This window comes from Palaemon carinicauda, chromosome 44, assembly GCF_036898095.1.
Source record: "Palaemon carinicauda isolate YSFRI2023 chromosome 44, ASM3689809v2, whole genome shotgun sequence".
In the NCBI taxonomy this organism is placed as follows: domain Eukaryota; kingdom Metazoa; phylum Arthropoda; class Malacostraca; order Decapoda; family Palaemonidae; genus Palaemon; species Palaemon carinicauda.
Genome location: NC_090768.1, coordinates 40,763,266 through 40,775,364, shown reverse-complemented (window position 1 = coordinate 40,775,364; position 12,099 = coordinate 40,763,266). Strand labels below are relative to the sequence as shown.

General features: G+C 35.2%; 1 protein-coding gene across 6 annotated transcripts in view; it reads right to left on the bottom strand.

The window, feature by feature from the left end:
- Positions 1 to 12,099, bottom strand: part of LOC137634271 (FHF complex subunit HOOK-interacting protein 1B) — a 58,466-nt gene that overhangs the window by 13,734 nt on the left and 32,633 nt on the right. For 5 of the 6 annotated variants that reach the window (XM_068366566.1, XM_068366565.1, XM_068366567.1 and 2 more), the window contains 4 exons: positions 11,861 to 11,911; positions 4,517 to 4,690; positions 3,260 to 3,460; positions 1,810 to 2,739 (listed from right to left, as the gene is read on the bottom strand). In XM_068366566.1, coding sequence (XP_068222667.1) covers positions 1,810 to 2,739; positions 3,260 to 3,460; positions 4,517 to 4,690; positions 11,861 to 11,911 — 1,356 coding nt within the window. The remainder of the gene's footprint in view (positions 1 to 1,809; positions 2,740 to 3,259; positions 3,461 to 4,516; positions 4,691 to 11,860; positions 11,912 to 12,099) is intronic. The other variant, XM_068366568.1, reaches the window with a different exon arrangement.

Sequence of the window (12,099 nt, the reverse complement as noted above, 5' to 3'; positions counted from 1 at the left end):
TGCTAAAATAATACAATTGTTATGTTCCACATACACATATATATTTTTCTATAGAATTCAGACAGGTTAACTGCAGCCAAAATCATTGGTCCAATATTAAGTCATTCATTTGTAGGTAGTAGGTTGGCCTGGGCACCAACTGCCCGTTGAGATACTACCGCTAGAGTGTTATGGGGTCCTTTGACTGACCAGACAGTACTACATAGGACCCTTCTCTCTGGTTACGGTTCTTTCCCTTTGCCTACAAAGACACCGAATAGTCTGGCCTATTCTTTACAGATTCTCCTCTGTCCGCATACACCTGACAACACTGAGATTGCCAAAATATTCGTCTTCACCCAAGGGGTTAACTACTGCACTGCAATTGTTCAGTGGCCACTTTCCTCTTGGTAAGGGTAGAAGAGACTCTTCAGCTATGGTAAGCAGCTCTTCTAGGAGAAGGACACTCCAAAATCAAACCATTGTTCTCTAGTCTTAGGCAGTGCCATAACCTCTGTACCATGGTCTTCCACTGTCTTGGGTTAGAGTTCTCGTGCTTGAGGGTACACTCGGGCACACTTCTATCTAGTTTCCCTTCCTCTTGTTTTGTTAAAGTTTTTTTTATAGTTTTTATAGGAAATATTTTTTTCTAATGTTACTATACTTAAAATATTTTACTTTTCTTTATTTCCTTTCCTCACTGGGCTATTTTCCCTGTTGGGGCCCCTGGGCTTATAGCATCCTGCTTTTCCAACTAGGGTTGTAGCTTAGCATTTAATAATAATAATAATAATAATAGAGTTCATAGCCTCAAGGATTAAGTTTGTGTAAATATGACTATACTTTAAAACATCATTATGGTTATAATTTTTCCACAAGGATTTCCCTTTAGGGTGTTTAGAGACAAACTTCTAACCACTCTTTCCTTTTTGTGCACCACATCCCTAAAATCTTATCAGATCTAAGTATTCATTTACCCCATTTTTCCATTTTCTAAGGTTTTCATAAAGATTTTCATATTGCCACATCTATTGTTTTTCTAACTAACTTCATCACATTCCCTCTGATCAAGGTTCAAATCATCTCAACCTATCAATTGCTGAACACCACACATCTGTCATTTTCTCATTCAAAAGATCATATACAGTACTCACTGGACACAGGCTGTGACTCAAAGCAATCTATTTTCAAAGACAGATACTGCCACATATTTTAATCTGAGAAATTTATGCCCGATGAGCGGCTTACTTAAAGGGGAAGACATTCCTATTAGCTTTAAGAAATTAAACTGGGTTATTTGATAGAAGTATAAAATCTTAACAAGACAGTTCAGTCAAACTAAATATAATCTATACTATGGTATCAAATATGTAGTTATTTCAATTTGGAAGGCCTACTCACAATAGCGGCAACAGAGTGGTACTTCAGTAAAGTATGACAGTTGGCATTTGTGTATGAATACTTCCCATTACCTAGCAAAATCTTAATTCAGAAATTAATTATTTTAAAAACAAAAAGGGAAAATCTCATTTGAATTACCTTAATCATTCAAAGCAATATAAAAACTATTTGTTCTGAGATGCATGTGGAATTAATTCAAGTAAGGACATACTATTAGCAACTGGGGACATAAATCATTGGTGAATCCTATCTGATATTCATAAAAAACCAGTAAGATACTGTACTTGGTAAAACTTCTAAATTCATAGTTATTGAAACAGTACAAATCATAAGGCTACAACATACAAATGGAAAGAAAACTTTACAAGTACCTTATTTAAGAGAAAATTATCAATGGGCAAAGTTTATATTCAATAAATAGGTTCTTACTTGATTATGAGCTTCTGATGAGCTAACATCATATATCTTAAATGCAGTAAATGCTTGTTCAATTTCACACATTGTCTCTTCCAATTCACATAGCTCAGTTGGTGTCTGCGATCTCTGTAAAGTATCAATGAATTCATTATATTCTTCTGAGGTATTGACAGAGGCACTTCTCCTCCTTGACTCGGGACCTTCTGAAGAACCGCGTTGGGAAGCTCCATCAATATTGACTGATACCTGACGGACTGCTTGATTTCGGGGAGACCCTTGAGCACTATGAACTGGTGAACTATCCCTAGATGCTTTGATGTTGAAACTTTCATAGCCACTACTTTCCCCTAATGAGTCTAAATTCTCTTCTTCACCAGCAACCACTCTTTCAACTCCTCTTGCACCATGATGCGGTGGATGAGCCAATCTCACTGGTTGGTTTTCATGATCACATACACCATTAACTACAGGACTTGCTTCGATTCTCTTAGTTCTTTCCTGAGATCCACAACCAACAGGAAAACTAGCACTACGAACTTTAGTTTCAGACAGAGGTATATCTGACGATTGCATAGCTACTGGGTCAGAATGAGCACGTGCTTTAGGATACAACATAGGAGGGTTAACACGAGCTGAATCTAACATTTCTTGAGCCTGACTTGGAGTTGGATGAAGGCCATCATATCTCCAAGTCCAACAAGCACACGCTGCTGTACCATCTTTAATTTTCACCCGTGCTTCTCTAAGGTAATCAGAATAAGTTGAAGTCTGATCTGAATATATATACTCGCTATCTGAAGAACATGATGAAGCATTTGAGAGAGATCGATGATGGCGAGGCACTGAAAGAGTTGTTGGAGACGGTTGCGGAGTAGTTGTAGTAGATGGCGGTGAGACAGGGGAGGACTCCCTGCCTATTTCTGGCTTATGAGGAGGATCAGCCTGGAAAAAGAAAATATCACAATTCAGTACAGTACTGATAATTTAATAAATGATAATCAATTATTTTTCAGTGTTTACATTGATGACAGTATTAGCTATAGTAAGAAATTTTTAAGAACTAAATACAATTAGTATCATGATTTGTTTTACCTTCAATCAAAAGATAATTCAAAGTGCATACACATGGGTCAAATTCCCAATTTCTAAAACCTGCGACTCCTTACACTAAGATACGATCAAGTTATATACAATATTAAATAGCACTAAAACTTTCTATATACTAAGTCACTGAATTCTTATTGATATTGAGCCCGTATTTTCTTTCTAAGAAGAAAATATACATAAGCAGCAACACATTGAGTCTTGATTAATATCAACCATGTAATAAGATACATCATAATAATAACACTTGCACAGTATAAAATAACTTTAAAATAATAAATAGTATAAATGTATAAATAATTAAATTTTCCAACTTTAGGAATGGATAGCAAACACTTCAAACTACATCAAACCTTACTTGGCAAACAGCAGGAATCAGGTTAATGAGTCTGTGAGAAGTTTTTGATGCTGGATCTGACGGCTGAGTAAGGCGAGATCTCTGGGACAACATCACATGAGTACATGGAGCCAAATATTGGAAAATGAGAGCCACCATGAGATCTTCACAATTAAGTTCAACCAGAGTCCAAAAGAGACTGAGTGTCACGAGGCACAATTGCTGGAGAAGAAAATTTAGATTAAGTTACTCTTTACATGTTGCATATCATATGACACAAATATAATACCTTCCAAGTTAACCCTTTTACCCCCATGGACGTACCGGTACGTCCTTGCAAAAAAATGCTATAAAAATTATTTTTTTCATATTTTTGATAATTTTTTGAGAAAATTCAGGCATTTTCCAAGAGAATGAGACCGACCTGACCTCTCTATGACAAAAATTAAGGCTGTTAGAGCAATTAAAAAAAAAATATACACCAAAATGTGCTGGGAAAAAAGTAACCCCCTGGGGGTTAAGGATTGGAAATTTCCAAATAGCCTGGGGGTAAAAGGGTTAATATATCTACTTGGATTAGAATTTCCGTATCCCCGAACAGAGAATATGACCTATAGCTTAAACATCGCTTCAAGATAATAAATTTGACGTCTTTCCAAACTACTATCAAAAACTTCTTTAACAAGGATTTTCAAGGATATAGTGTATTGATGAATGGTAATCTCAAATAATCCTAGAGCATAAAAATATCATAAACAAAGAGACTTCAGAATCTTTTAATAACAGATAGCCAAGTATATTTGTGATAAATGTACATTCTCCTGACCATAAAGTTTATATTCCATAAACACATACACTTAGCAAGCTCATTAAATGACAAAGTAAACAAAATATTCATCCTTGTAACCATGGTGACAAAAGCTTATGATATTTAATATTCTGTCCACTCGAAAAATATGCCTTATTTTACCAGCTACATTTCTGCACATAGAGCTAACCACTAAGAGTAAAAAATGTACAAAACAGAACTAATATGGTAAGGGATTTAAAGAAGGTAATATACATTTTGATTATTCCAGGTATTCATCCATATTTGTATTGTCTGAGCTCACTAAAATTGATCAGTTTCTATTAAAAAAAATATTGCCATACATTTTAAAAGAAACACTGCAAAGATCCTCAGAAGGTTGAGAGACTATTCTGACTTTAGTTTTTAGTTTAACTCCTAGACACAGGCAATAATTTCATTCATATACAATATATGTATTGATGACATACCATATTCGGAGAATGTAATCTTGATATAAGAATGGTTATGATAGGTGGTTCAACTGCAGGACTATTGGTCGTAAGTATGAAAGCTAGGAAAGCTCGTCTGAGTTCTGGTTCGGTGACAGTTCTCAGGCATAACTCTACGTAAGCTGTTGCTGCTACTACTTCTTCCACAACAGACTGTAAAATATAAATATAAAGCGATTATTACCTCGACCCTTTGAGCAGGATTGAACATTTTACGTCCACTATTTCTACTCCCTTCAGCAATATTGGATATATTTTATATCCAGTTATCATTATTTTCTTCTTTATACTATTCACATATATGAAAATTTTACTAAATATGTCAAATTATATATCAAAGAATATTCAATTTATTCAGCTATTTGATTAAAGATGGAAAGTTCTATCTATAAATAGTTTTTGTGCACGATGAGTTAGACAAAAAGTCTAAAAAAGGAGACTGGAGCTCGAGTGACAAATTATTTGGTGAGAGGTTGGTTTTCAAAGGGTTAAACTAGCATTATTCTTCTGAATATCCTACAATGTTTTTGTACTGTACATATCAAAGTAGTCTGGATATTTAAAACTCATGGAGTAAAACATCACCCGCACTCCAAGAAAACCAATTCTATCAGATTTTAAACTAATGTTTTACTCACAATGACATATTTAACACCAACAAAGAATATAAAAATTCAATACATCTGTGCAGGAAACAAATAAAACATTCATTACGATAATTTGGGTAAATTTTGGATGGAAAGATATTCTAATTAGCAAATTACACGACTGTGTTTATACAGTACTCATTTTACCAAAGTACTTTGGCCAATATATGAGCAGCCATAATCTTTTCGGGAATTTTTACCATTTCATTATGCTTTAAAATTCAAACAATAAATAAATCAGCACTATAATTTCATTCAGATAAGTTAAATACTAAATCTTACACAATAACTCATCAATCATACAGCCTAAATTGTGTTCTCTGATGTTCCCCAACATGATGATTTCTTAGTCCTTAAAAAAAAGTACCAGCATAGGTAAAAGCAACTCTTCAAACATACACACCCTTTACCCATCTGTAGATAGTACCTGTCAACCTCTACATTGCATCAAAGAGAGACCTAGGGAGAATGAGGGGATAAGATAGATTTGTACAAAGAAAATATATCTTGCTATGAAAATTTAATTCATCCAAAACAAACCCATCAATCATGCAGAGCCTGAATAGTAATGCAGGCAGTGTCGAGCAACGGAGAGTCCCAACCTTTGTAAGGATCACAGGGATCCAGCGAAGCACCTAAGGAAAGATTAGGTCCCGCAAAACCAAACGGCCCAAGAAATTTTCATGTAGTACTTCAAGGTGGTAAGTACCCAAAGAGCAAGAAAAAGTGATTTTGACGAAGGAAAAATCTATTTCTGGGCTCAACCTGAGTCGCTCCGTGAAATGCTCCTTTCTAAGGTATAAATACTGCTAAATATACCAGAGAAAAAAAGTTGCATGGAATGCCAAGAATATACCCAGCTCGCTCACCTTTATAGGGTGTTGGTATAAAATACTGGGGCGAGTGAAACCACTACCAGAGGTCCCTTTCCAATTAGACTTCTCCCTCCTCGACATCCCCCGTTACCACGAGGTGTCGTTCTCTACAGCTACTGCCCCCCCACCCACCACCACTACCACCACTACCTATCCTTCTCCCATCATTCCTTGTTAGCACCCGTGAACGTTCAGACGTGTTTTTCGTAGCTCTGTGTTATTTTGTTTTTGATGATGTCAGGCGTTTTGGAGATCCCTGCTCCCAAGTTGAGTATTATATGTGTCTATTTGGGATTTCTAGGTAGCGACACACGTTCACTTAATAACCTTGTTGGTTTTTCTCTCAGCCGCTTTGTTGATGCTCGTACTTTTGATATTGCAAAGAAAAAAAAGACACAAAGGTCAACCAACTATGCAGAAGAGGTTTAGACGCTTACAAACTCAAAAGACCAAATCTCATGTGATATTGATCTAATATTTTCTACATCATGAAGACAAAAGTCATGGACCCTCAAAGTCTCTTGAGAATGAATGAGGATTAAGCAAGGGAGATTATTAGAAAGTAAACAATGACAAGAAGCATCACACATCCTCCTAGTATAACATGACCAGCCAGAAATTAACACAATCAATTCATTATGCAGAATATACTTTGAGTAAAAATGGCAAAAGCTGTTTGACACTTGTGACACTCTTACATACCTGTGTAAATGAGTATCTTAACCTCAATATTCTTTTAAAGCCTATGTCAGTTAGAAGCCCCTGGTCTCTTGCTCACCACTCTTTCTAAGACAGCATGGATGAACACCAAAAGGATAACCTACTTGAACAGTAGGGTACCAAGTTTTTGGATATCTATTTCTCCTGCTAATTTGCATTAGCAAAATAGAGTCATGTCTTTACCCATTGAGAACCTAGTTCTCTTAAGGTAATGATGGCTGGCTTTTATAGGAGAGAAGAAGAGGTTTAAAGGTTGCCAATGATCAGAGGAGGAAAGGGATAGATCCTCAAATTTTTTATAAAACTTTTATATCAACCAAATGTAATATGATAAGTATGCAAGCACCCACTGCACCCAAGATAGGACCAAGGAGAGCCAGGCAATCACTGTTGATTCAGTAAGAAGACCAATACTCTTCTAAATCTCCATCTTAAGCAAACAAGGTTGCAGAAACAAGTAAAAACTATCAGATTGTTATCAGGGCGCAAACTCTCAACACATGGATTGCGAGTTGGAAAAATTCTCTGTAGGATACCGTAAATCTGCAAGACACTTAAGATGATATGGAAAAGAAAGCCGTAGAACAATTCTGAGAGCTGGTAGGTAACCAACCTCAGATATGTGTAATGTTACCAGACAGTACATATAACTCGGTACAGTAACAGACCTATTAGATGCAGAAGTCAACAATACAGCAGTCTTTGAAAGGAGATCTTTCATAAAAGCCTTCCAAATGCTTTGATATGAAGCCTCGATCTGACACCAAAGGACACAAGAGTAACCTTCATTTCCAAACACTGACAACAAATGGAGTTGCAGCATCACTTCGGTTTTTGAGCATTTTGGTATACAGTATGAGCATGAACTTTCAATTCGGTATAATGTACAAGTATTGCATCGTTATGTGAGTAAATATTTCCGTCCGTATATGCATTTTTTGCAGACAGATACCTAGGACACTAGCACGAAATCAGTCTAGTGGTACCCCTACACCACACATGCAGTGGTCACGCCATGTTCAATGTGATTTTTTACCCCATTTTCATGGCATCTTAAAGAAAAGGCAAAAGTCATCATCTCTAGATAGGTTCATTGTCAATATTGAATGCAAGTGTATCAAACGACCAAGTGTCCATTAAGCATAAATTAAGTGATTCAGTTAGTGGCAGTGAATGCCGTTCAAGAGAGAGAACTTATGATATCTTCCATAAAATTCTCTTAGAGGGAGATTCTGCCTTAAAGCAGTAATCCCCCTCCTCCTCCTCATTTCATCTCCTGTATGGCAGCCAGGACTCTCCTAAAAGGTAAACTGCAAGTTAATATGCCAATATGTTCTAGTTTTTAATGCAAATTATCAATTTGTGATAATTTTGGATATTAGGATTATAATTTTTTCTTTAATTAACAATAGAAATAATTAAAAATGCATGTATAGAAGTCCTTTGTTTACAACAGTTAACCCATTTATTTCTTTTTTCCAATGATAGATGTACGAACAAGCATACTCTCAGACACATCAGTTTCCGTACTTTGTAGGTAATTGTTCGGAAAAGTTTGTAGTAAATTTTTTTAAACAATTTTCAAAATGATAATTGTTAAATTAGTCTTCCTTCAAGATAAAACATCTACAGTATTAAAGTTAAATAAACTACAAGGTACATGGTTAATTTTGGCCAAGTTTTAATAATCATCCCAACTGCAAGATAAGGAATGAATTTCAAGTTAACGTTTACCCTAAAAGATGGATTATTGCAAAGATAATTCTGAATTACAATACGTTTCCTGCGTCTTACTTGTCAATATTGAACATACAGATTATTTTAACAAGAACCTTAATGACTCTCTTAGAATCATTTTGGTATATGTTGTATTAAAATAGATATATGATTAGTATAAAAATTTTAACTTCAGATGATGGTTAATCTATTCACCGACTCATCAAATGTGTATCAAATTTCCAGTGATGTGGTATGTTACTTGGAAAAGCAAAATTTCCTAATACAACATCCTTTGTCGATGTCTCACAGGATGTAGATACAGGAGAGGGGGTTCCCAGCCCCCTCGTCCCGTCCCTTTTAGTCGCCTCTTACGACCCGCAGGGATAACGTTGGCGCTATTCTAATTGTTTTTTATGACCCCGCAGCCACAGGGGATAATGGTGGAGGGTGGGCTGTGGCACCATAGCAGTACCAGCTGAACTCGGTTGAGTCCCTTGTTAGGCTGGGAGGAACGTAGAGAGTAGAGGTCCCCTTTTTTGTTTTTGTTTCATTTGTTGATGTCGGCTACCCCCCAAAATTGGGGGAAGTGCTTTGGTATATTTATGTATGTATGTATGTATGTAACATCCTTATGCTGAGTTGGAAAATCTTCTGAAAAATAATCTAAACAAGCAAAAATAATAGAAGCCCATGAAAATGTGAGATGCTTATTTTATTGAAACACAGAACCATGGGGATGTGTACATTAATGGCTATACAACCAGCATCTTTGTATAAATTTTGATTCAGGAATGATGCAGCTATGATTAAGGTGGGCCATAAGCTTGGATAATGCAAATACAGTACCCTGTAATGGATTTGTTGTGAAATACTGTGTATCTTTTTACATAGTAAAAGAATTAGGTTATTTTGTCTTAGACAGCCTTCTTTCCAGCAAGGCAACTGCTGGGGTAAATACTGCAAAAGTACTCTTGAGATGATTACAAAAGGTGAATGTTTAAGAAGAGAAGATAAGAACTGATAAAAATTGAAAAATCAATGGTGTCCAGTCATTGTCAGACTGAGCTAAACGGTCTTTAAGATATGAAAGCACCTGCTGGGATAGAAAAACTAATTCACTACCATTGCCCAGTTCTTCCCTGCACCATGGAGAACAGGACTATTGTATTTATCAAAGATTAGTCTACATATCATACAAGTATTAAATAAGGAACGGTCAGCTAATCTAGCTAGAGCAGATATATATATATCTGGGTAATAAAATAACTCCCAATAATGTCATGGAGCTTAGTATCTGAGAAAGAAATCGAATAATTTTTCTCAATGGATGGAATTTATGGAAACTTACACAGCAGATACTGACCTACTGCTAGACTCATATTGATACCTTGTATTTTTCCTAGATGCACACATGCCCAACAGATGCATAGCCGACATCTTTTAGGATGTGATGGTCAAGAATGGTTACTGACCTTAAATCCTTTGACAGTCATGTTACGTTTTTATACAATTATCTCTGAGGGATATCAAAATCTATTCAACCAATAGCAAATCTGGTCTTTCATTTGTAAAATTTTTATAAAGATTATGAGCATATAATCCACTCTTCAGGTTTTTAGGTCTTTATTTTGTCTTAATGACAACTGGTAGTGTGATATCATAACCATAGTTATAGTCGTTCTATCTATAGGCCTACTTGAATACAGTATTTGTATATCTTGGCAAGACAGTAATGCCATCCACAACTACAAGACCAAATTTGAGGCATGGAATATCTTTGATTCTATTTATTTCTGTCTGATCTACTTAATTTTCTTCATGAACAGTAAGACTATGGTTAGAATTATTTGCAGCTGTTTATGGTTTAAGACTTGATATAGACAATGTAAAGTTGCAGACTTTACTCCTTAGTAATTTTCTCTTATATCATGACAGTTTTCCTTTTAACTTACTTGACAACTTAGGTATATCAGATGTTTTATCGGTAATTTCTATTTACATATATTATTGAATATCCCTTTGTTACATATTTCATTGTTTCTTATCATGCCCATGTCATTATTTAATTCCAAGTTAACAGACTCTTCAGATGCAAAGTTACTGGGACTCATTTTGGGTCGTTGCAACCTTATTTTTCTATATGACTATACATAATTATGTCAGCGTCTTTTAAATAAGTTGTTTCTAACAAACATCAATTTCAACTTACAAACTTAATCCCTTATTCCTCAAGTATCTACTTTTTTTGGGAACTTCACAAATGCTGAATTCTTACATATTTTATTTTCCTCTTCAATCTCCACTCTGTTTTAATTTACTTGATTAGTAGGTATTTCTACAATAGACTTTCTGTTATTTCACTACAGTAGTAATTTTTCATTCTTTGTGTAAAGGAAACTTTTCTTCATGGTCAGCTTGATGAAAGAAAGCTTTCCTGGTTGAATGACTAAATTCCTCTTTTAGACTAAAACTAGGAAACATGACCAATTTTCACCTAAAAAGAGATTCACAGGAGCAAAGTTGGATATGGTTTCCAATATATACCTCTTGGTTCACTTTACTTATAAGCCTCTTCAGGCTTTAACATTTTGTATTTGGATTTTGTTTTGTTCAAAAGAGAATTCTATAACATCATCCATATTAATACATTGGTTGTTCAAACATGTGATTAAATTTGAGTCCAAATACTGTATAATAAGTTATCATTTGTAGAGGATTTTTCCCATGTTTTCCTAGGGGCCACAGTTAATGTACAAATGTGAGTCTCACTTAGATGTGGGCATCAGGGTTATAAGTACAGATTGAACTCAGCACTTCTAATGCTTGGCATAAATCCTTTGCCTCGCTTTATTATGTGAACTACTTGAATTTTACAAGTAAGAAATAATTTTCTCTTTTCCTTCATATGCTAATAGTCTTTTCACAACCTTCATATGGCAACACCACCTCTCAATCTTCAAGTAAAAAAAAGATAAAAATCAATAAAGGGATGGAAAAGAGTTCCAGCAAACTAGCTAAAGTAGCTTCACAAATACAGCCTCTGAAAGTATGATTTATATAAAATTTACTCTATAATACCTCATCCAACATAAAGACAAGACAGGGTTGAAAGTCGGCGAGAGATAAAAGACATAAGGTTTACCACATTTACATTAAAAATTATAGCTTTCATACATTTTCAGCAACTCAAACTAAACTAATAACTACAGTAATCAGAAACACTTAAATTTTTACTCTTGTATAAAAACACACAAGGTAAACAGTTAAAACTACAAGTAAAAGATTGTTGAAGCCACAACCTAACAAAAAGCATAATAGTACAGAAAAGTCTTGTGCAAATATGAAGCATATATAATACTAACCAGAAAAACAGGTGAGCTGTGTGCGCGGACATCCCCATTGACTGCACCACCCTGTGAAAGCCAATGATTGGTACCAAGTCACGGAAAGGCCCAAGGATGCAAATAAGAGCCTGTGTTTACTAAGTCCCATAAAATGCAAACAAGAATAGATGAAAAATCAATTTTGCTAGAAGTACTATGACCAGGTAGGGAAAATCAAGAGAGGGAGAGAGATGCAAAGAAGTAAAATACCCTTTTAG